The following is a 26,484-nucleotide window of genomic DNA, read 5'->3' on the forward strand; positions in this document are numbered from 1 at the left end:
AGGGATCGAACCCTGCGTCTCCTATATTGGCAGGCAGATTCTTTACCATTTTGCTACCTGGGAAGCCCAAGCATTATGTAGCTTTCTTAAATAAATGCATTCCTATCATTAAAAGTCTTAGAAAAGGCTGTGATATTTTTAAAAAAATTCTAATCATCCAAGAGCACTTTCACACTTTGTTATTTGATTAGTGCAGATTTTCCCAAGCTTTAAAAAATATTAAATCAAGTTTGTTTTGAATGTATTAATAGACTTATACTATGGTCAAATGACCAAATTTTAGAACTACAACAACTATAACAAAATGAAGTGGGGGCTGTGAACAATGAATACTTTTCACAGATGTTATATTGCTACTATCATATTTCAGCTTCATACATTCTAAGGGAAGACAATTCACTTTCAAAGAACAGATATCCAAATCTTTAGTGTAGTTTGAAGATACAACAACTTCCAAAGTGTGTTTTAAAAAAAAATTTACAAAAATATCATTTGAAAGTGTAATTATTGAAATTTCTTTTACATTTACTTAGCTTTCTATAATTTGAATATATTAATAGTTTTTTCAATCCTTCTAAAGGTTACAAAATTGAAGCAAAAATAAAATTTAAAATATTTGAAATTCACAAAATTCAATTGTGTAAAGAAATTCAAATAAACTTAGTTTGTAGCATCTTACGTTATTAAAGCTTAAAATTTCACTAAGCCTTTTGGGACATCTTGTATATTTTTCCTGGAAATGGTCAAAAGAGCAAAATTGTTTAACAGACACTACCCTTTGCTAAAACAGAATTGTGTTAGATTAAATCTATTCTTGTGAACTTTAAAAAAATTCATTTATTCAGAAAAATGCTCACTGTATCAGACACTATTGTGGTTGTTACATGAGTTGTTTTCTCTTTCATTTTTAGAGGCTGAGGAAAGGCCAGGTAACTTACAGGGCAGAGATGTGGCGGCAGCCTCAGGCGTCCCAGGGCACCCCGAGACCGGGGCTCCGGCCGGCAGCTGGGACACAGCGCACTGTTCATTCCCGGGGCCAAGGGAGGCGTCTGCCAAAGAAGCAAAATCTGTGGTGATGGCACTTAGAAAACAGAATTAAGCAAGCAGAGACTGAGAAGCATTTTGGAAGAAATTATATTTGTCACCTCACAATTAGCCATGCATTAAATAAGAAGAGATAAATGAGGGTGGGGGGAAGGAACAGAAGGAGAGTTATGAGGCAGAGTTCAAAGAGCACCCACTTTTCTCTAATACTTCAGAAATCCTCTCATTTCATTTATATAGTTTGATATTATTTAATAAATTTCCATGTGAAACAGAATGGTGTTATTGATATTGCTCTGGTGTTATTGAGAAAGATCATTACTAGTTACCTAATGATAGTGTTTTTAATCACAGAGGAAAGAATTCTATGTCAAAATCTTAAATTCCTAAGTATCACCTAAGGATTAATGATTCAGGAGCACTTGGGTGCCTCTGAGTTTTTCTGTATTTGTGAACATGAACTATAAAAATTAAGTAGTTATATTAAGCAATTTTTATACCTATCAAATTATCTCCATGTTAAAGTACTGACATAGTAACATTCTATTTTTATCATATTCATTTATATCTAACTAAGTCTAAGGAATAAGAAATTTTATGATACCTATAATAGCTACTAAATAGCTATTATTTAAAATACTAGGAAACAGTATTGGGCTGAATTTTTTGTTTTTTTTTTACTGGAATTTTACTTATTTGGAGAGAATCCAAAATAAAACCATATAACAATAAATATTTCACAGTAAATTTTTACCATTAGATTAGGACACTATGAATTCACACCTATGACAGCTGCATAAAGAATGATACTTTATACCTTCATATAAGTTTTCTTCTGAACACTCCAAGGTGCATTCCTAACTAAGATGTGTTGTTCCTCTGGGGGAGAAGTTTAATAAATGGCAACCTGACATTGCATAAGGAAAAGCAGGAGACCTATAGGACAAGTACTCAGGGTACCATCACAGAATTAAAATTCTGATTGCTGTATTTCATGCTCTGAGCTTAGGAGGGGAATATTTTTCATTTCATACTATATAATGTGGGTGTTAGCCACTAGGTTGTGTCCGGCTCTTTGTGACTCCATGAACTGTAGCCACCAGGCTCCTCTGTCCATGGAATTTTCCAGGCAAGATTACTGGAATGAGTTGCCATTTCCTTCTCCAGGGGATCTTCCTGACCAGAGATTGAACCCATATCTGGTGCATTGCGGGCAGACCCTTTACCAACGGAGCTACCAGGGAAGCCGCTCCCTGGTGGGAAATGGAGTCAAAGAATCTGTATCTCCTTCATGTACAGAGCATTACAAGTAGCTTCTAACTTCATCCCCCAACTCTACTGGAAGCTCTTTCTCAGAGGTTACAAGATGAGGAACAGAAGTGTCATACCTGGGCTGGACAGGCCCTCAGAAGAGCTCACTTCTGCACCACTGTTGGTAAGAACCGCAGGGACTGACTGCGTGGCTAGAAGACAGAAGAGACATAACTTATAAGCAGGCAGATCACATTCACCAGTGAAACAATTCCTTACTAGCTTAACTTAGTGACATTTATATAATTCAGAAAGAGATAGCCCTAACCTCGTTAGAAACCATTTTTCTTGTCTAGCTCTGATATTCCTAAATCTGGTTAGATTCCCAATCCTACATGTAGTCAATCCTGGAAAGACAGTATCTTTCTTAATAGACTCATAAATTATAATATGCTCATTTTAGGATCATGGCGCTGTACAGTTTTACATTTTGTTAGGTTGCAGATTTTTCAAATGTGGTGAAAATAATCAGGGACTATCTAAGTATTACTGTTAAAATCAATTAAAAATTAAGTTTAAGTACTATTATTATTTAATAAAAAGGCATGATTCATGACATAGCACAAATGTAATGCACATAGAAAACACAGCACAAATGTAATGTTAATGGAAAAATTAACATTACCAGTTACATGACTGTTCTCATCGCTTTGCAGCAGGACTGTTTTCGAGGGCGGGGAAGGTGCTTTTCGCTTTGTCCTTTTCAAAGATGAATTCCCAGCAGATGTGCTGCTGAGCTGCAGAGAACCCGTCCTCACTCTGCCTGCTCCACAGTAACTCTATAGAAAACAAAACGACCAAATGGAATCTCCATTCAAAAATGAACAGCAGGCTTTAGGAAGACACTGACCTTTCCATTCAGACACATCACATGCCAACATGGAGCTTAACAGTCAGAAAGCATTTACAGAGTATCTGCCATGTGCCAGAAATGGATATGTAAAGAAAAATAAAACATGGTCCTTCTCAAGAAAGTCGGGCTAGAATGGGAGGCAGGCATATAAACAACTAATTAAAATGTACATGACTCATAAAAACTAGCTTCCAAAGAAAAATCTAGAGGAAACTACTGGAGTAAAGTCAGAAGTGAAAAAGGGAAGAATATTTGTACATTGAGACTGGCTTGATTAATCTTTCTCTTTTTAGCACAATACATCAATGACAAACATTTCAAAAAATCTATATGTTTACCAAAGGCAAGGTCATCTGTGGTCCTTGACTCTATACACAACTGACGCTCACACTCAGCATGTGACTGTCAGCAGGCTGGCCAGTGCCTCCTGGCCCATTGCCATGTCATCTTGCTCTTGCCCTTTACAACAAACCTGCTTAAAAGAGTTATTCATAATTTTTTCTCCCATTTCTCATCTGCCACTTGAACCCCTCCAATCAGACTTCTCTCAATCTTTGATCCATTAAAACTATTCCTGTCTGTGAGATAATAGAAATACATAAAGGTCTCTGTCCCTGTTGCTGGCAGAGAGCTCCTAAAACCCTTGAACTTTCCTACGTGACAAGAACACTAGAATCATCTCTTGTTCTAATATTGGTCTTGGACCCTGGTTCCTGACATAGAGCTCCTGCAACCTTTGTGGTTTCCTACGTGATAAGAGTATCTTTTGTTGTAATGAGGCAACCCTGGAGGCCTCCTGAATGAGGGCTTGTCATGGGTAAGTCACAGTCAGAAGCCTGAAATTTTCAGCCCTGCCCTCACTATCTTGAGAAAGGAGAAGGGCTGAAAATGGAGTTAATGACTGATCATGCCTGTGTGCTGAGGCTGCCATGAAATCACAGAAGTATGGAGTTCAGAGGGCTTCCGGGTTCATGCACAGGTGGAGCTGCTGGGAGAGTGCCGTACCTGGACAGGTCATTGCAAGCTCCATGCCTCTTCCCGCATACCTTGTCCTATATGTCTCCTCCATCAACATGTTCACCTATATCCTCTCTCATATCCCTTAAAAAACAGATAAATATAGGCAAGTGTTTCCCTGAATTCTGTGAGCTGTTCTAGCAGATTAATTAAACCTGAGAAGGGGGTCAAAGGAACCTCTGATTTATAGCTAGTTGGTCAGAAGTATAGGTAACATCTTGGACTTGGGGATGGTATCTGAAGTTCAAAAAGAGGCTCACTCGAACCTCTAATCAACAGCTGGTTGGTCAGGGCCTGTGACTGGTGTCAGAAGTGTGTATGGGAAGGGAGGGCAGGCTTGTGGGATGGAGCCCTTATCCTATGGAATCATGCTGTCTCTGGGTAGATGGGTCAGAATTTAGCTGAAAGCTGGTGTCTAAAAATTGCTTGGTGGTGTGGGGGAAAACCTCCACACATCTGGTGAGCAGAAGTGAAATGTGTTACGTGAGTAGCAGAGAAGACTCAGGGAAGAAACACACAGTAGGAAAGAACTGAGTTTTCCCTACATTGGTAGAAAATTGAGTTTTTACTTTATACTATGAAAGTCATCAATGACCTCCTCCTTGACTAAATCAGAAGTTACTTCTTAGAGCTCACTTATTGGACATATTAGCAGCATTACATAGCTGACCATCCTCTAAAGTCTCCTTTTTCTTATATCCAGAATACTATATCCTTATTCTGCATACATCTGAACTTTCTATTTCTGTGTGGGTTCCTTTTCTTCTAGTCCTTGGATATATTCTCTTTAATATCTATTCTCACTCTTAGTAATCTCCACTATCTCTAGGTTTTCTGTATTATTTATATTATTTACAGGTCTTGGACCCTGTATATATATTTTCTGTATTTACTTATATAAATAAATATTTATATATTTTCTGTATTATTTATATGTTGGTGATTCCAAACTATATCTCCATTCCTAGACCTCTGTCTGATCTTCATTTAGTGTCAAAGCCCATTTCAAACTCAGCATGTCTAAAACTAAGATCCTGATAATCCCTCCTTTCATCTCCCCCATTAAAAATAATCCTGTTCTCACAGTCTTCCCTGTTTCAATAAAAAGCAAGTCGTTCTTCCATCTGTTTAGGCCAGAACTTGTGGAGTCCCGCTTCCTCATCCCCTGTCTCTCACGCTGCATGTCAAGTCCATCCTGTTGGCTCATCCAGTTCGACTGCTACCACAGGGTCCGAGTCACCTCTAAGACCCTTCTGCCTGATTGCTTCTTCCACACTGCTTCCCTGCGGTCCTTCCACAAGATAGCAGCAAAGGCGCCTGTTAAAACGAAAATCAAGGGGCCTCCCTGGAGGCTCAGTGGTAGAGAATCTGCCTGCTCAAAGCATGAGACACCAGGCTCAATCCCTGATCTGGGAAGATCCCACATGCCAGGTAACAGCCAAGTCCGTGTGCCACGACTACTGAACCAGTGCTCTGGAGCCACAACTACCAAAGCCCACCTGCCTAGAGTCCATGCTCTGCAATGAGAGAAACCACTGCAATGAGAAGCCCACATTCACCACAACTGGAAAAGGCCCATATGCAGCAACTGAGGACCCAGCACAGCCATAAAGGAATCTTAAAAAAAAAAAAAAAAAAAAATCAGGTGAAGGCACTTTGTTCAAAACCCCCTAGTAATTTCCCAAGTGATACAGAGAAGCTAAAGTCCTTGTAATGACTTCTAAGGTTATCAGTCACCCAGCACCTAGATCTTTCTCACCACCTCCTTCCCCAAGCGTGGAGCAGAGTGAGCCACACTGGCCTTTGCGCTGCTCCTGGAATGTGCCAGGAGTGTTCTCACCTCGGGATGGTTGCCTTGCTGTTCCCTATCCCTGGAATGCTCTTTTTGTAACTTAACATCTTACCCTATCATTTTCTTCAGGTCTTTTCTCAAGTGTCACTTCCCAGTGAACTCCTCCTTGACTCCCTCCACCCACGTACCCACCCACCCACACACACACCCACACACACTCACACACACACTCACTTCCCATCTCTCTTGCGAGCTTGATTTATGTGCTTGCGCTAAGTCACTTCAGTCATGTCTGACTCTTTGCAACCCTATGTTCCATAGCCTGCCAGGCTCCTCCATCCATGGGATTCTCCAGGCAAGAAAACTGCAGTGGGTTGCCATTTCCTACTCCAGGACGTCTTCCCAACCCAGGGATTGAACCCACATCTCTTGCGTATTCTGCATTGGCAGGTGGGTTCTTTACCACTAGTGCCACCTGGGATATTTATTGTCAATGTTTCATCTTTCTCTAACAGGCTGCAGGATTGGCCTGTTAACCTTGTTTATTGTTGCTTCCACCAGGTTTGACTCTTAGGGTAAGGATTTTTTTTCCTCCTATTTTGCTCACTGCTGTATCTCCAGAACAATGTCTGGTCCATAGAAGTTTCTCAATAAATATTTGTTGAATGCATGAGAGAAATTGCCTTCTTCATTTGTAAATAAAGGCTCTTGATAAACTTGGAGAGTATGTCAAGCTTGGGCCATCCCAGTCTTATGAGACAATGTAAGTCCAGCTAAGGAAAGCAGTCTAGTTCAGAAGAGGTTTGCTAGTCATTATGTTTTGCTACACACCACAAAAAGTTCAGCCAATTTACTCTTTTGAAATACTGTAATATTTCTGTCAGAGAAGGAAGAAAGCCTGCCCTCCCAGAGAAAATTTTGAGTCAGCTGTTGTCACTGCCAGCTCTGTTAGGTACCAAAGTGGAAGGCAGATCATCTCACAGGGACAGAAGCAGAGTCTGGTCCACAGTGGCAAGCACTTGGCGGAACACACCTCTCACTGAGGTTAAGGCATCTTAACCGGGGGTCAGACAGGGTGGCACCAGGTTAACCTTATCAGTAACTGAAACATAGACTTCTGTACCAGTTGATAAATAGCTGCAACCATCAATCTCCTCTCCTCTCATTACTCTGGTCCCTTCTACAGAACCCTTTAGACATCTCCAAAATCCAGCATGAAATGAGTTAAAACCTGCCACCCAAACCCAGATTCTGATTCTGAGTCACTAAAGCCAATTCTGATTAAATCAGAGGGTCACCCCCCCCCCAACACACCTCACCTGGATGTGCATATGGGTGGGTCCTCACCCATATGCTGCTTGGACCTTTAAATAATTAGGAGAAAGGCCCTTGATGATAAAGAGATGAGAAAGGAATGTAGTGATGAATCAGCAGTATTTAAATATCATTTTGAGTAGAACATAAAGTTTAAATAAAAACCGTCTTATGATGATGTGTCTGTATTTGGAAATGTTCACTTGCCATCATAAAAGTAACAAATTTAGGGATGGTTAGGAAGAAGGCCAAAAACTCTCTTAAAACAATGCGGCACTTCACTTTTTGAAACACTGATCTAAAATATCAAAAGCAGTAAAAATGTCATTTTATTTCTTCATGAGATTACTTCTGTAAAGCTCTATTCAAGTATGCCTCATTCCTATCACTGACCTAGTTTATCAGTATAAACACAGTAGGTGATCAGTAAGTAACTGGTGAATGCATGAAGCCATGGCTGCGTCTGATCCTCCTAATTCTATGCTGACACCACGTTTCCCATCTCTGGACTGACTGCTTTCACGTCATCTGAAAACAACTCGTGTTCCCCTTCAGGTCAAGTTCCCAGCCACAGTCATTTATTCGTCTTTTCTATGACCTGACAAAAGCAGTCACAATATGAATTTCTCAGACAACTATATCTGTTTAAGAGTTAGAGCTCTTAAATTTTCATTATAATATAATAAAGCACAGAAATAAAAAAAGGGAGAAATGTATATACAGAGACTCACAAATTTATATGGACCTAATAACTCAAAGACAGAGTAAAAATAAACTCATGTATTTCATTTATCACCCTAGAGGTCTTAAAATAAGCTAACTTTTTTTTTGTACAGGATATTTATATTTCTATGGATAAATAATTTAAAATTTGTCAAAATATACATATTTCAGCATCACAAATGTTAAACTATTTTTAATAGCATTTGTGAAGACAGTTGAGGGAATGCATGTTAGAAGGGCAAAGCCATGAACGTCTTGCAGGGAGCACATGTTTTATAACCTTATTCTGTCAGATTTACCCCCTTCCTCTATTGTACGGGTGTGTAATGAAAGCAAATGGACTTGTGTTTCCAGATCAGCACATGGATCATACAGACTTAAGAACAAAGACCTTTGAAGAGAACATGATCATCACTGCGTGTGACCAGGTCAACTTATGTTAACTATATCACTAGATTCCATGCTGTAATTAATGGTAAGAGCTTACTAAGTTGATGACAAAAATATAAACTTAACAAATGCTGTAAGATGGGACATGCAGGATTTTTTAAGGACTAAGAGTGGTGAGTTTAAAAAACAAGCCTCCCAGTTAGTGATGGGAATATTACTTTCGTTCTGAGATATGAATGATATTAGCATTCAAAGAATAGCGTAATATACATTTTTTGTTGTCCTATAAGAGAGAGCCACAAGAGTTGTTAAATTTGTGTGTGTGTGTTTAGAGGCTGTTAGAAAAGAATTTTAATTGGCTAAGCAGCAGTGAAGAGAAAAATCAAACTTGGACTTATTTCATGTTAATTAAAATATCGCTATTAAGATTAAAATAAAGGAACCCCTGGATCCTATATGAAAATATTTCTCTTGGGTAAAAACCTGCAGAAAAAGAAAGGGCATTTAAGGCAGAAGATCTAGGTATTTCTAAATAGACTGTAAATGACTGAGCGACTGAACTGAACTGAACTCGACTTTGCCTTTGTAGTGTGAGCAGCCATAGACAATGGTGTGGCTGAATTACCATTAATACAATAAAAACTTACATAAACAGAAAAATAAAATAAAATAAATAGACTGCAGCCAAGAAAACTGGCATGTACCTTGGGATACTTGCAAAATAACAGATCTAGTACACAAGCTTTCTAAAAAGTAGACATACTAAACTAATGCAGTTATTTAAGTAAACACATCATGGGTCCCATATAAAATATTAAAGAAATAAAAAAGGGTGAGGAAGGGCACTGCGTATTCTTAAGCCCCATTGTGTTCTGTGCCCTTCAGGAATATGCTTTTTTTTTTTTTTTTTCATTTATCTTTATTAGTTGGAGGCTAATTTCTTTACAATATTGTAATGGGTTTTGTCATACATTGACATGAATCAGCCATGGAATTACATGTATTCCCCATCCCGATACCCCCTCCCACCTCCCTCTCCACCCGAATATGCTTCTTAATCAACTCCCAGTAGCTCTACTCTTTCATTCATCAGGGTTGAGCTACCCAGGATGTTGAGTGTGAATCTGTCTAATTGGGGAGAAGTTTACAGAGGGTTTGCAAGCTGGAAGAGAGGCAATGCAATGGTTCCCGAACACAGGCGCTTTGGAGTCAATGCCAGGGCTTGCACCAGGAGAGCACAGCATTGACTGTCCCCGCAACCTTCTGCCTCCTCCTCCACAAAGAGGGAAAAGTAACAGTACCTGCTGCACTGGGGCTGGATGCTCATGTGGAATGACCTGTGTGAGGCACTGCGCGCTGCACCTAGGACAGGGACCCTGCTCCACGATGGGAGCTCATGTTAGGGTGTGTAATTTGTCTATTTTCAAGTATGTGAAAGTGTAAATAAGATAAGCAAATGACAGTTGTAATTAGGGCTTAGAGTAAAAAGTATAGATCAAAGGCAGAGAAGGCAATGGCACCCCACTCCAGTACTCTTGCCTGGAAAATCCCATGGATGGAGGAGCCTGGTAGGCTGCAGTCATGGGTTCGAGAAGAGTCGGACATGACTGAGCAGCTTCACTTTCACTTTTACTTTCATGCATTGGAGAAGGAAATGGCAACCCACTCCAGTGTTCTTGCCTGGAGAATCCCAGGGACGGGGGAGCCTGGTGGGCTGCCGTCTATGGGGTCGCACAGAGTCGGACACGACTGAAGCGACTTAGCAGCAGCAGCAGCATAGATAAAAGGATGTATTTAAGACTGGTCCTTTCTTCAGTGCTGGTGGTGGTGGGAGTCCTACTAGAGTCAGTCTCAGTTATAATCAACCTCAAACAACTGCAGGAACTTGTGTTTAGTCCACTGCACAAACCAATTCCACTGTGTGTAAAACTCCACCTTAAGTCACTTCAGGCAGCTTCATCATACCTTCATCATATGTTAAAGGAGTTTAATAAAATCTAAATGTTTAATACCAGTTTGTTAAATCTTAGTGAGGGGGTGTATTAAAGTGTATAAATCTGAAATATTTCATACACTTAGTGCAAACATTTAAAATAAAAGAACTGCTTAGAACTGTCTTTAGTTTTTACCAGCTAGCCAAGGTACATTTCCCTTGTTCAAATTATGATGGAAATTTTTAAAAGGAGTTGCTGCTGCTGCTGCTAAGTCACTTCAGTCGTGTCCGACTCTGTGTGACCCCATAGACAGCAGCCCACCAGGCTCCCCCGTCCCTGGGATTCTCCAGGCAAGAACACTGGAGTGGGTTGCCATTTCCTTCTCTAGTGCGTGAAAGTGAAGTCATTCAGTCGTGTCAGACTCTTAGCGACCCCATGGACTGCAGCCTACCAGGCTCCTCCATCCATGGGATTTTCCAGGCAAGAGTACTGGAGTGGGTTGCCATTTCTTTCTCCAAAAGGAGTTGAGATCATATTATATTTAAGTCCAGAGGATTTACAAAACAAGAAAACAGAGAGGTTTCTTCTTACTATGGGAAAAATGCTTTGGTTAATGATTAGAAATCTCCAATTATTTATTTTAGTTAGAGTCACTAAGTCTGCCTGCCTTCAGCAAAAACTACACCTCTAACAGTAACGTACATCACTGAATTTTATTGTCTGTGAAAAAGAAAAATTACTGCATAAACAGAATTCACTAATGAAAGTGACAAGGTCAAGCTGAAAACCAAGCCAGATAGTTAATCCCTCATAATTCACATCCAGATCAGAATTCACTGGTTCAAAATAAAAGTAAATTTATTGCTGAAGAAAACAGAATTGAATGGCATTCAATAGATTTACTTAGTACTAGCACTGTAGTAGTTATTAAATTACTTATTAATCACAGTTGAATTATAAGATGTGGATCATTGAAATCAATATATTCTAGTTAAAAGAGAAGAATACAAATAGGAAAATAAAAAGACTAAATCAAAGGATGGGAATACAGTGATTCAACTTGAATGACATTATTAAATGTTTCTATTAGAAGCTTTTGGATTTTAGTTTGTTTATAATATGATTTTCCATGTAAGGTGGGGTTGGGTTAGAAAGAACTTAAGCAATCTCTTAAAACTGTCTTAAAACTCATATAACTTTCTTTTCTTCTTTAGGCATAGATTCCCATTATCCTTCTCCAACTCTCAATAAATGCTGTAAAATATTACAATACCTTATAATTGACATTAGGTTGTCCTAATTTACTATGGATTAATCGTTTCTATCCTAATGACTAAATTTCCATTTAACTGAGGTCATGCTTTAACTTTTTTTTTTTTTTAAAGCCAGAACCACGGTTTTCAGGACCTTAGTTCACTGAGCAACAACTGAACTCTGCAGTGAAAACATGGAGTCCTAACCCCTGGACCGCCAGGGAATTCCTAACTCTTAACTCTTGTTAGAATTCTAAAATACTTTTACAACTTAAACAACAAATCAATTTTCTTAAACTTTAAACATAACTATTATACCAGAGTGAATGTAACATAGAAGTATAAGATGTTCTATTGAATTTCAAAATAGGCAAAGCTCTGAAGGTAGGTTTTTCTTATTACAAAGAAATCGGTTTTATTATTGATTTGATCATAAAGTTAGCACAATCTCCTGTGAGATTCAAACAGTGTAATATGTTGACAAGGGAAAAAAAAAAAAGAAACATCACTGTAAAATCTCAGTAAATACAGGTTACCTCCTAGAAATTTTGTTGTCCAACCTTTCCCTTATACCTGCATACACTCACACAGACAAATGCAAACACGCTTTGACTTGTACTGGATGAAAGCATACATGCCAGTTTCTTTGTCTATGATGATTTTTCACACAGCATGCTATCTTTTGGTTGATCTAGAGCAAGTTTATTTTGCTGCCTTGAATCCTGCTTTTTCTAGACCCTTTTCCCCCTTGGGCAGCACTTTGTCAAGACTCCTAAACATTTAGAACTTATATATTCTATTTTTTTTTTTATTCTCTCTGTAATCCTGTTTTAAGATCCTTCATTGACAGCACTGAAAGTCTAAGCTTGCTTTAGTCAGCTGAGATTTTAAAAAGTCATATCAGTGAAGGAGTATAAGAAATAGGGGTGATATTCCAGGTATCAGACAACTATAATTAGGGAAAGGAGAAATAGGGAAGCAGTCTCAGAGGCTGGAGCTCTCAAATCCACAGTTATATAAGCAGGCATCTATTCTGCTAATTTTCATGGTGTTTCTATCAATCCCCCAAAATAAATTCTACAAGGAGTAGCAATGAGATTGGAGCTGGATCCACTTACAGGTGTCTCAATGACTACCACCACCTTTCACTTGTGACTTTTGGAGTTACTAACAATTTAAATCTCTTCAGAGGATTCTGAGTTGCCAAGCTTGCCAAAGCATTGGTCTTAGAATCGTTCAGTTCAGTTCGGTCACTCAGTCTTGTTCGACTCTTTGTGACCCCATGGACTGCAGCATGCCAGGCCTCCGTGTCCATCGTCAACTCCCAGAATTTACTCAAACTGATATCCATTGAGTTGGTGATGCCATTCAACCATCTCATCCTCTGTCGTCCCCTTCTCCTCACACCTTCAATCTTTCCCAGCATCAGGGTCTTTTCAAATGAATCAGTTCTTCGCATCAGGTGGCCAAAGTATTGGAGTTTCAGCTTCAACATCAGTCCTTCCAATGAATATTCAGGACTGATTTCCTTTAGGATGGACTGGTTGGATCTCCTTGCAGTCCAAGGGACTCTCAGGAGTCTTCTCCAACACCACAGTTCAAAAGCATCAATTCTTCTGCACTCAGCTTTCTTTCTAGTCCAACTCTCACATCCATACACGACTACTGGAAAAACCATAGCTTTGACTACACAGACCTTTGTTGGCAAAGCAATGTCTCTGCTTTTTAATATGCAATCTAGGTTGGTCATAGCTTTTCTTCCAAGGAGCAAGCATCTTTTAATTTCATGGCTGCAGTCACCATCTGCAGTGATTTTGGAGCCCAAAAAGATAAAGTCTGTCACTGTTTCCACTGTTTCCTCATCTATTTGCCATGAAGTGATGCAAAGTGAAGTGAAGTGAAGTGATGGGACCAGATGCCATGATCTTAGTTTTCTGAATGCTGAGCTTTAAGCCAACTTTTTCACTCTCCTCTTTCACTTTCATCAAGAGGCCCTTTAGTTTTTCTTTGCTTTCTGCCATAAGGGTGGTGTCATCTGCATGTCTGAGGTTACTGATTTTTCTCCCAGCAATCTTGATTCCAGCTTGGGCTTCATCCAGTCCACATTTCTCATGATGTACTCCGCATATAAGTTAAATAAGCAGAGTGACAATATACAACCTTGACGTACTCCTTTCCCTATTTGGAACCAGTCTGTTTTTTCATGTCCAGTTCTAACTGTTGCTTCCTGACCTGCATACAGATTTCTTAAGAGGCAGGTCAAGTGGTCTGGTATTCCCATCTCTTGAAGAATTTTCCACAGTTTGTTGTGATCCACACAGTCAAAGGCTTTAGCATAGTCAATAAAACAGAAGTACATGTTTTTCTGGAACTCTCTTGCTTTTTTGATGATCTAACAGATCTTGGCAATTTGATCTCTGGTTCCTCTGCCTTTTCTAAATCCAGCTTGACCATCTGGAACTTCTCAGTTCACGTACTGTTGAAGCCTCACTTGGAGAATTTAGAGCATTACTTTGCTAGCGTGTGAGATGAGTCCAATTGTGTGGTAGTTTGAGCATTCTTTGGCATTCCCTTTCTTTGGGATTGGAATGAAAACTGACCTTTTCCAGTCTTGTGGCCACAGCTGAGTTTTCCAAATTTGCTGATATAAAAGCGGGAGACTCACTGTTAGTCAATGATAATAACATCTGTGTTGTCTGGTTAACAGACTCATTAACCTGAACATATCTTCCTCAAATGTTATTACCTTCAGCCTCTTTTAAGGGATGCCCAAAACACATGTGTTGACTTTTTGTCTTATAATCAAGAGTTCAGGGAGAAGGATCTCAGTTAGCCCATGATTTATTTTGCTATCCTTTTTCAGGGTTCAAAAATCTTTAGATGAGTAATACCAAGACTAGATATCACTGTCTAGTGTAACACCGACCAAACCAAAGATCCCTACAACAGAGCACTTTCATTTGTTAAAGCCCGATTGTAAAGTGACAACAACTTTAACAAAAAACAATTTTATATTACTGGAGTTGAAAAAGACTTTTGGAAATTTTGTTACAAAACCTTATTCTACAGAGGAGAAACCCAAGCCACAAAGTTCAATGGCTTGTCCTTCAAAGTAGAAGATGATGAAGAAGACAATGAGAAAAATGACCCCAAAACAAAGAAGAATATAAGAGACCTCTGGCAGATCCAAGACTGTCTCTCAAGCCAGGCTAGGGTTTCTTCTGCCATAAAGTAATTCTTTCCAGCCCTCTCCACACACATCAGAATAAAACTAAAACACAAATTTTACAACCTGTGTGATGTCTGTTCTTGCAACCATTTTACATTTCTCTCCCTCAGGCAATCTGCTTCCATTTTTATCAACCCTCCAGTACTTTGAGAAAGTATGTAATCAAGTCTTATTAGTGGTAATCCCTTACTTATAACATTTTTTAAATGCCTGAACATATGGACCTAACTAGTATATCTTGAATGAAAAAAGACAAGATGAACCAGGAGAAAGCAGAGATCAGGATCAAGTTAAAAAGAGGATGGTGGTAACTATGGTTCTCTGTGGTCATAGTGATTAAGACAGAGGGGTATCCAGAGGCAGGCAGGAGATTACTCTACAGGTAACTGAATTAGGGTCTCTACCAGAGTAAACGAGCAATCAAGGGAACAAGCTAGGAAAACTGAGTTCACCCCAGAAGAGAGTTCAGACTGCATGGCCGGCATTATCCAAGAGACCCCACCATTGTATTACTGCAGCCCCAGGAAAGAGGCCAGCTTCCCTCTACCCTGACCTCTGTTAATATGCTCGTTACTAGACAAAGGCATGTCTTTAGAACCATGTAGGACTTCCCTTGTAGCTCAGATGGTAAAGCGTCTGCCTACAACGCGGGAGACCCGGGTTTGATCCCTGGGTCGGGAAGATCCACTGGAGAAGGAAATGGCAACCCACTCCAGTATTCTTGCCTGGAAAATCTCATGGACAAAGGAGCGTGGTAGGGTACAGTCCATGGGGTCGCAAAGAGTCGGACACGACTGAGCAACTTTACTTCACTTCATTTCTTAGAACCACGTGGTCCCAAATATCACAGTAGTGAAAGACTAAGAAAGCTTCATCCTACAAGAACTTGTAAAGGAAGACCCCTGACATGGATTATTTTCTGATACTTAAAAAAAAAAGTTTTGGCCGTACCCTGGAGCAGGTGGGAACTTAGTTCCTCGATCAAAGATTGAACCTGTGCGCCCTGCATTGGAAGGCGAAGTCGTAACCACTGGACCACCAGGGTAGTCCCTCAATGATATTTTATTAACTCAGAATATGTACTTTAGAGAGGCAAAGTAGATAGGGAAGTGAAATCCCCACTAATTCCACAAATGACCTATTGTTCCTTGAATAGCACTGTTCTTTAAAATTTAGCAACTTTATAATGTGCTTAATTCTTTGCATTCAGGTCAGAGGTAAAGCTGGCAGAACTTTAAAAGTAATTGCTCAGAGGAATGTCATGAGCATTAAATGAATAAAGTGAGCCTTGTCTGAAATATTAGCAAATGTTATACAAACATTTGTCATTATTTCTGCCCTTGTGTGATTATGACCCTTTCAAGATCTGATGAAAACTACAATGCAAAGTATGTCTTGTATCTGGGAAAACCTTAAAAGAGAAAGCAAATTAAATATTTTATTGTGCTGGTACATTTCTCTACTGAATGAAACAAGTCATATTTTTGGAAGTACAGACAGCTGTATACTGTATATCAAGCTGAAAATGCCATGGCAACCACTGTTCCTAGGCAATTGGAGAATTATATGTGTGGTCCACTTTTTATATAATAAGTGGAAAGTGGAGGTGAAAATCAAATGTTATGAGATAACCTGGAGAAAAAAATTAAAAAGGGGTATATTTCTGAAAAGTTATAAATATATGCTCTATTACAACAACCTTAATGACTCTGCATAAAATGACTAGATTAAACTCATTAAGTGACGCTAAGACCAAATATATGCTTGCACATTTCATAAACGTATGACAGCCTCTCATCTGTTTGTAAAGCATGATAAATATTAAAAGCAGAAATTGGGTAAAAGACGAAAAATGTCAAGTATTTAAAAAAAAAACAAATCAGCTGTTAAAAAACTAACACTCTAGGTATTATATTTCACTTGCATAAGACTATATGGCAAAGAATTTCAGTTTCTCAACATTTGAGTGTTTGTCTGCAGCAGAAAGCAAAATGAGATCAAGTGAAATGCCCAGTCAAAAGCATTCCTTGTTGTGTTTCCAGCCAAAAGTCAATATCCTAAAGAAAATGAGATGTCATGCTAGTAGCCCAGGAAAAGCAGTTTTCTGTTGTATACACACATATCTAAGCAACAAAGCCACACCAAATGTATGAAGAATTCTCCGAAAGGTTCTTTGGATTCTATGGGTCAAGATTACTACAGCTTCTGTCCAACTCTCCTTCCACTTCTTCAAATGTAAACTAAGCATAAAAGGTTAGCTCGCCAATAATACTAGGACATCCTTTGGCCACTGATTTCATTAAATGTGCTCTTCACAGATACTTGGTCAGAAACTGGATTTCTGAACTTAGTTTCAATCCCAGAACTCTAAGTCACTTTTAAGTCAATACCACTGCATTTCTGACTTCTGTCATGTATGAAATCAAGGACAACCTTATTTAAAAAATTATATGCATTTTATGCAGTGATACATGTGATCTAGTCCATGAAATGACAGCATGGGCCAGCTCTTACATATGTTGTTGCACAAATGGCATTTCACATCTTCAGGCAGAATCATATTCAAAAAAGGCTTTAAAAGAACCAAGAAAAACTGCCAGAAAATTTCTAATTGGATAGTTTTCTCTTCCAAATGAATGTTTCCATAAAAAACAAGGTATTTCACCTTTACAAGGAAAATGACGCTGTAGCAGTGACAGTAAACTATGTAGTCTTTTAAAATCTGTGCTAGATGGTTAGAAAGAATTTTAGATGCAGAAATGTTCCCCCAAAACGTTAGGATAAATTATTTTACTAACTAGGATCATCATTGAATTCTCTTTGGAAACTGCACAACTGGTTGCCAAAATTAGCTCAGAAAATCAACAGCCTTTTATGTGAATATTTTCAGTTGATGCTCCAAAATCACTATCCAAATACCTTAATTTGCCAGTACTGAGAAATGCCTTAGAGGAATGAGGCAAATTATTAAATATAGACTGCCAAAAAGTATAAAATAGATGTGGTAAGCAACATTTTTTCCAAGCTACAGACAGACTGACTTATCTCTAAGCCTAAGGCAAATAAAATATCAGTGATTACTAAAGAACATTAAAATAAAAACTCAAGATGAATAAAACTGTGCTAACTATAAATCACTTTCTCACACGTTACTGTTATTTCTCTCTCTAGCTCTGTTTCCTGATAGTTCACCCACAAGAGAAGCATTTGCTATTTCTAATATAATGTAACTATTTCCAGTATTTTCTTTCTGCTTTATTCAAAGGATGCTTTGGGGGAAAAAACTGGAAAAAATCAGAATGCTATAGTTCTGTTAAACAGCGCACCCTTGTGGTTTATTTTACCACCTAAACAATAAAAATCACAGGACAAGGATGTATCCAAAATTTTCACCGACTTGGAAATTATATTGTCATTTATTTTTTTCCAGTAATTTTTACCAACTTGACATTACTTTTAACCAGTAAAAATAGTGCCTTCTTAAAATTTCAAATTCAAAACGAAATTGTTAAAACAGATATAAAATGTCTACAGTGATTATGACTATATGCTTTGCTGAATTTCCGGAATATTTTCATCTGATGCTATAAAAAAATTTCAATTCAGGAGTGAATTTCATTTATATGCATTATGTAATGCACACTACATTTTAGTTGTTGGTCCTTAAGCTTTCAACACAACCTTGCCAAAATTCTCACTTCTTTGTAAAAGCTTAGGAAAAATATTGCCAAGAATTATTTGAGCCAATTACTATTAAAAGTAAATGTAAGTCAAGGCTATGGTTCTTCCAGTGGTCATGTATGGATATGAGAGTTGGACTGTGAAGAAAGCTGAGCGCCAAAGAATTGATGCTTTTGAACTGTGGTGTTAAAGAAGACTCTTGAGAGTCCCTTGGACTGCAAGGAGATCCAACCAGTCCATCCTAAATGAGATCAGTCCTGGGTGTTCATTGGAAGGACTGATGCTGAAGCTGAAACTCCAATACTTTGGCCACCTCATGCGAAGAGCTGACTCATTGGAAAAGACCCTGATGCTGGGTTAGGATTGGGGGCAGGAGGAGAAGGGGATGACAGAGGATGAGATGGCTGAATGGCATCACCGACTCTATGGACATGAGTTTGAGTAAACTCCGGGAGTTGGTGATGGACAGGGAGGCCTGGCGTGCTGCGATTCATGGACACGACTGAGTGACTGAACTAAACTGAAGCAATGTTTAAGTTATCCAAGTACTTCTGAAAATTTACCAGATCTACCCATGAAATACTAGAATTTTGACATTTTCATTGTATATCCCATACCTGATTGTGTGAAACTGGTTAAAAGTTCATTAATCAATTCTCTTGAACACCTACTGTGTTACAGAATTTCTCTGGGGAACACAAATCCCATCCTCTGGGAATTTTAAAAGGGAGAATTTAACAATGTTATAAGCTTTAAACAATAAAATAATGTTTATTTTTAGCAGATGGGGTGTCTATCCCATAACATGTTATATTCATCAATGGAATATTATGCAACCTTAAAAAGGGAAGCCTTTTATGTATTGATAAGGATATCCAAAATATATCATTCAATACCAAAAAGCGAGGTGTAACATAATACATGTAGCATATGACTGGCTGAGAAATTAAAAACATATGTAGGTTGAATACTGACTTGAATATATATACATATAGTCAGGCTGAAAGAATACACAAGACTGTTATTGGTTGCCTTTAGGCATGAGAATTTGGTTGGCAGCAAGGTTGGAATGGAGAATTTTCACTGTATTTTCTTTTTCATCTTTAGAAATAGATATCATAGGAATATACTACCTAAACATATACATAAAGTAAAATGAAACATAAAGACACAAGAGAGACAAATTCAGAGAAAGTAAGATCATCCCATGTTGGAATCTTTAAAAAATTCTTCATGAAGCAGGTAAAGGAAAGGTATAATTTGAATGAGTGAGGAGGAATAAAGATGAAGCTGGGGGAATTACTCTATTCTAAAAGCATAGGGGAAAAAAAAAGCATAGGAAACAGTGTTTTTGCACAAGTGATGTCAAATCTTCTGGTTAGAGTTAGAAGCATACTGAAAATGATGAGGAATTAACAAAAAAAAAACAAAATAGTGCCTTTGTACAACAACAGAAACCACCAACAAAACGAAAAGGCAACCTGCAGAAAGGGAATATTTGCAAACCATGTATCTGGTAAGGGGCTAATATCCAAAATATATAAAGGACTCATACAACTTGATAGCCTAACAAATGCAATTTTTAAAAAGGGCAGAGGAATTGAATATTTTTACAAAGATTTACAAATGGTCAGTCAGTATTAGAAATGGTATTTAACATCATTAATTATCAGTTCAGTCGCTCAGTCGTGCTCGACTCTGTGAGACCCCATGGATCGCAGCACACCAGGCCTCCCTGTCGATCACCAACTCCCAGACCTTACTCAGACTCATGCCCATTGACTTGGTGATGCCATCCAGCCATCTCATCCTCTGTCATCCCCTTCTCCTCCTGCCCCCAATCCGTCCCAGCATCAGGGTCTTTTCCAATGAATCAACTCCTCGCATGAGGTGGCCAAAGTACTGTAGTTTCAGCTTCAGCATCAGTCCTTCCAATGAACACCCAGGACTGATCTCCTTTAGGATGGACTGGCTGGATCTCCTTGCAGTCCAGGGGACTCTCAAAAGTCTTCTCCAACCACAGTTCAAAAGCATCAATTCTTTGGTGCTCAGCTTTCTTTATAGTCCAACTCTCACATCCATACATGACCACTGGAAAAACCATAGCCTTGACCAGATGGACCTTTGTTGGCAAAGTAATGTCTCTGCTTTTTAATATGCTATCCAGGTTGGTCATAACTTTCCTTCCAAGGAGTAAGTGTCTTTTAATTTCATGGCTGCAGTCACCATCTTCAGTAACCTTGGAGCTCAAAAAAATGGTCTGACACTGTTTCCACTGTCTCCCCATCTATTTCCCATGAGGTGATGGGACCAGATGCCATGATCTTAGTTTTCTGAATGTTAAGCTCTAAGCCAACTTTTTCACTCTCCTCTTTCACTTTCATCAAGAGGCTTTTCAGTTCCTCTTCACTTTCTGCCATAAGAGTAATGTCATCTGCATATGTGAGGTTATTGATATTTCTCCCAACAATCTTGATTCCAGCTTGTGCTTCTTCCAGCCCAGCGTTTCTCATGATGTACTCTGCATATAAGTTAAATAAGCAGGGTGACAATATACAGCCTTAATGTACTCCTTTTCCTGTTTGGAACCAGTCTGTTGTCCCATGTCCAGTTCTAACTGTTTCTTCCTGACCTGCATACAGGTTTCTCAAGAGGCAGGCCAGGTGGTCTGGTATTCCCATCTCTTGAAGAATTTTCCACAGTTTATTGTGATCCACACATTCAAAAGCAAAAAACAGAAATAGATGTTTTTCTGGAACTCTCTTGCTTTTTTGATGATCCAGCGGATGTTGGCAACTGGTTCCTCTGCCTTTTCTAAAACCAGCTTGAACATCTGGAAGTTCGCGGTTCACATATTGCTGAAGCCTGGCTTGGAGAATTTTGAGCATTACTTTACTAGCATCTGAGATTAGTGCAATTGTGCGGTAGTTTGAGTATTCTTTGGGATTGTCTTTCTTAGGGATTGGAATGAAAACTGACCTTTTCCAGTCCTGTGGCCACTGCTGAGTTTTCCAAACTTGCTGGCATATTGAGTGCAGCACTTTCACAGCATCATCTTTCAGGATTTGAAATAGCTCAACTGGAATTCCATCACCTCCACTAGCTTTGTTCGTAGTGATGCTTTCTAAGGCCCACTTGACTTCACATTCCAGGATGTCTGGCTCTAGGTGAGTGATCACACCATTGGGATTATCTGGGTCATGAAGATCTTTTTTGTACAGTTCTTGTGTGTATTCTTGCCACGTCTTCTTAATATCTTCTTCTTCTATTAGGTCCATATCCATTCTGCCCTTTATCAAACCCATCTTTGTGTCAAATGTTCCCTTGGTATCTCTAATTTTCTTGAAGAGATCTCTAGTCTTTCCCATTCTGTTGTTTTCCTCTATTTCTTTGCACTGATCACTGAGGAAGGCTTTCTTATCTCTCCTGGCTATTCTTTGGAACTCTGCATTCAAATGGGAATGTCTTTCCTTTTCTCCTTTGCTTTTTGCTTCTCTTCTCTTCACAGCTACCTACCCAGGCCAGTAGGTGCCCAATATGCTACTGGAGATCAGTCGAGAAGTAACTCCAGAAAGAATGAAGGGATGGAGCCAAAGCAAAAACAGTACCCAGTTGTGGATGAGACTGGTGATAGATGCAAGGTCCGATGCTGTAAAGAGCAATATTGCATAGGAACCTGGAATGTCAGGTCCATGAATCAAGGCAAATTGGAAGTGGTCAAACAGGAGATGGCAAGAGTGAACGTCGACATTCTAGGAATTAGCAAACTAAAATGGACTAGAATGGGTGAATTTAACTCAGGTGACCATTATATCTACTACTGTGGGCAGGAATCCCTTAGAAGAAATGGAGTAGCCATCATAGTCAACAAAAGAGTCCGAAATGCAGTACTTGGATGCAATCTCAAAAACGACAGAATGATCTCTGTTCGTGTACAAGGCAAACCATTCAATATCACGGTAACCCAAGCCTATGCCCCAACCAGTAACGCTGAAGAAGCTTAAGTTGAATGGTTCTATGAAGACCTACAAGACCTTTTAGAACTAACACCCAAAAAAGGTGTCCTTTTCATTATAGGGGACTGGAATGCAAAAGTAGGAAGTCAAGAAACACCTGTAGTAACAGGCAAATTTGACCTTGGAGTACAGAATGAAGCAGGGCAAAGGCTAATAGAGTTCTGCCAAGAGAACGCACTGGTCATAGCAAACACCCTCTTCCAACAACACAAGAGAAGACTCTACACATGGACATCACCAGATGGTCAACACCAAAATCAGATTGATTATATTCTTTGCAGCCAAAGATGGAGAAGCTCTATACACTCAGCAAAAACAAGACCGGGAGCTGACTGTGGCTCAGATCATGAACTCCTTATTGCCAAATTCAGACTTAACCTGAAGAAAGTAGGGATAACCACTAGACCATTCAGGTATGACATAAATCAAATCCCTTATAACTATACATTAATCATCAGGGAAGTACAAATCAAAATTACAGTAAGATACCATGTCATACTTGTTAGAATGGCTATTATCAAGACTATAACAGATATGTGCTGACAAGAATGTTAAGAAAAGAGAATCCTTGTGCACTCTTGGTAGGAACATAAATTGGTGCCGCCACTATGGAAAACAGTTTGGAGGTCAGTGAAATAATTAAAAATAGAAACTACCATATGATCCAGCAATTGCACTTCTGGCTATGTATTCAAAGGAAACAAAAATAGGATATTAAAGAGTTACCTACACTCCCATGTCACAATAGCCAAGACATAGGAACACTCTAAGTGTCCATGTATGGATAAATGGACAAAGAAGATGTGATAAGTTAAATATGTGTATTTTATATATATATACTATATATACATATATATGATACACACACACATGCACACACACAGGAATATTATTCAGCCATGAGAAAGAAGGAACTCCTGCCACTTGTAACAACATAGATGGACCTTCAGGGCATTACAGTAAATGAAATAAGCCAAAGACTGGCAAATATTGCATGGTATCATTTACATGTGGAATCTAAAAATCAAACTCAGAGTAGAAGAGGTTACCTGGGGCTGGGGTGGATGGGGAAATAGAGAGAAATTGATAAAAGAGGACAAACTTTCAATTAGAAGATGAAGAAGATCTGAGGCTCTAACTGAAACATAGTGACTAGAGTTGACAACACTGCATTATATAATGGAAATTTGCTAAGACAGAACTTAAATGTTCATACCAAAAAAAACCCCCGATAATATGTGAAGTGATGGACATGCTAATTAAATAGATAGTGGGAATTCTTTCACAATGTATTTCAAATTGCCACAATGTATTTAAATAGCTTACAATTTTATTTGTCAATTATACCTCTAAATAACTAGAAAGAAAGAGAGAAAGGGGAGAGAGGAAGGGAAATGTGTGTCAAGTCTTTCACACCCACCAAACTGTATGTAGAGGGCCTTAAATGCCTGGAAAATAACAGCCATCTATCCAAAGTTTCTGAACTGAAAAGTGACAATTATAAAATATAAATGTGGCAGCTTGCCACATCCTTCATATTGTGAAGACAAGAAGGGGCAAGACAAGCTAAGTACTGACCTTCTCCTTACATTCCTGGCCTTGGACTTCCCTGAGGCATGGCTCTAGCAGAGGGAATAGAAGAAAGGGACAAGGAGACATGTGAAGAGAAACTGAATGGTTAGTCACTAAGTGGGTGTGGAAAGAAAAAGAAAGAACATCAGAGATCATCTTGAACTTTTCAAACTGGGAGAAAAAAGTGAGATTGATTTTACATACATTGATATCCAGATGGTCAATGCCCAAATCAGACTGATTATATTCTTTGCAGTCGAAGATGAAGAAGCTCTATATAGTCAGCAAAAACAAGACCAGGAGCAGACTGTGGCTCAGATCATCAGCTCCTTATTGCAAAATTCAGGCTCAAAGTGAATAAAGTAGGGAAAACCACTAGGTCACTCAGGTATGACCTAAATCAAATCTCTTATAAGTGGAGGTGACGAATAGATTCAAGGAACTCGATCTGGTAGACAGAGTGCCCGAATAATTATGGATGGAGGTTCCTAACATTGTACAGAAGGTGATGACCAAAACCATCCCCAAGAAAAAGAAATGCAAGAAGGCAAAATGGTTGTCTGAGGAGGCCTTACAAATAGCTGAAAAAAGAAGAGAAACAAAAATCAAAGGAGAAAGAGAAAGATATACTCAGCTGAATGCAGAGTTCTAGAGAATAGCAAGAAGAGATAAGAAAGCCTTCATAAGCAAACAATGCAAAGGAATAGAGGAAAACAATAGAATGGGAAAGACTGGAGATCCCTTTAAGAAAACTGGGGATAACAAGGAAACATTTCATACAAAGTTGGGCACAATAAAGGACAGAAACTGCAAGGATCTAATGGAAGCAGAAGAGATTAAGAAGAGTAGCAAGAATACACAAAAGAACTGTACAAAAAAGGTTTTAATGACCCAGATGACCAAAATGGTGTGGTTACTCACCTAGAGTCAGAATCCTGGAGTGTGAAGTGAAGTGGGCCTTAGGGAGCATGACCACAAACAAAGCTAGTACAGGTGATGCAATTCCAGTTGAGCTCTTAATCCTAAAAGATGCTACTGCTAAAGTGCTGCACTCAATGTGTCAGCAAATTTGAAAAATGCATTAGTGGCCACAGGACTGGGAAAGGTCAGTTTTCATTCTAACCCCAAAGAATGTTCAAATTACAGCACAAGTGCATTCATTTCACATGCTAGCAAGAGTACACTCAAAATCCTTCAAGCTAGGCTTCAGCAGTACATGAACTGAGAACCTCCAGATGGACAAGCTGGATTTAGGAACCAGAGATCAAATTGCCAACATCTGCTGGATCACAGAAAAAGCAAGGGAATTCCAAAAACATCTGCTTCATTGACCGTGCTAAATAAAGCCTTTGATGGTGTGGATAACAACAAACTGGAAAATTCTTAGAGACAGGAATATTAGACCACCTTACCTGTCGCCTGAGAAACCTGAATACAGGACAAGAAGCAATAGTTAGAGCTGAACATGAAACAACAGACTGGTTCAAAGCTGGGAAAGGAGTATATAAAGGCTGTATATTGTCTCTCTGCTTATTTAACTTTCATGCAGAGTACATCATGTGAAATGCTGGGCTGGATGAGGCACAAGCTGGAATCAATCAGCTTGGAGAAATATCAATGGTCTCAGATATACAGATCATACCACTTTACTGGCAGAAAGGGAAGAAGAACTAAAGAGCCTCTTGATGAAGGTGACAGAGAAGAGTGAAAAAGCTGGCTTAAAACTCAACATTAAAAAAATGAAGATCATAGCATCCTGTCTCATCACTTGATGGCAAATAAATGGGGGAAAACTGGAAACAGTGACAGATTTTATTTTCTTGGGCTCCAAAATCACTGCAGTGACTGCAGTCATAAAATTAATAGAAGCTTGCTGCTTGGAAGAAAAGCTATGGCAAACCTATACAGCATATTAGAAAGCAGAGACATCACTTGACTGACAAAGGTCTGTATAGTCAAAGCTATGGTTTTTCCAGTAATCATGTATGGACGTGAGAGTTGGACCATACAGAAGGCTGAATGCTGAAGAATTGATGCTTTCAAACTGTAGTGCTGGAGAGGACTCTTGAGAGTCCCAGGGACAGCAAGATCAAACCAGTCAATCCTAAAGGAAATCAACCCTGAATATTCATTGGAAGGACTGATGCTAAAGTTCAATACTTTGGCCACCTGATACAAACAGCTGACTCCTTGTAAAAGGCCCTGATGCTGGGAAAGATTGAGGGCAAAAGGAGAAAGGGGTGACAGATGAGATGGTTGGATGGCATTACTGACTCAACAGACATGAGTTTGAGTAACTTCAGGAGATACTGAAGGACAGGGAAGCCTGGTGTGCTGCAATTCATGGGGGCTCAA

At 39.0% G+C, this 26,484-nt stretch overlaps 1 protein-coding gene across 7 annotated transcripts in view; it reads right to left on the reverse strand.

Annotated features, from left to right (window-relative positions):
- COBLL1 (cordon-bleu WH2 repeat protein like 1) overlaps positions 1-26,484 on the reverse strand; it is a 166,929-nt gene that overhangs the window by 16,587 nt on the left and 123,858 nt on the right. For all 7 annotated transcript variants that reach the window (XM_065931669.1, XM_065931671.1, XM_065931668.1 and 4 more), the window contains 3 exons: positions 2,981-3,134; positions 2,433-2,507; positions 939-1,049 (listed from right to left, as the gene is read on the reverse strand). In XM_065931669.1, the coding sequence (XP_065787741.1) occupies positions 939-1,049; positions 2,433-2,507; positions 2,981-3,134 (340 nt within the window). The remainder of the gene's footprint in view (positions 1-938; positions 1,050-2,432; positions 2,508-2,980; positions 3,135-26,484) is intronic.

The sequence above is a fragment of the Muntiacus reevesi genome, chromosome 3 (assembly GCF_963930625.1).
Source record: "Muntiacus reevesi chromosome 3, mMunRee1.1, whole genome shotgun sequence".
NCBI lineage: Eukaryota > Metazoa > Chordata > Mammalia > Artiodactyla > Cervidae > Muntiacus > Muntiacus reevesi.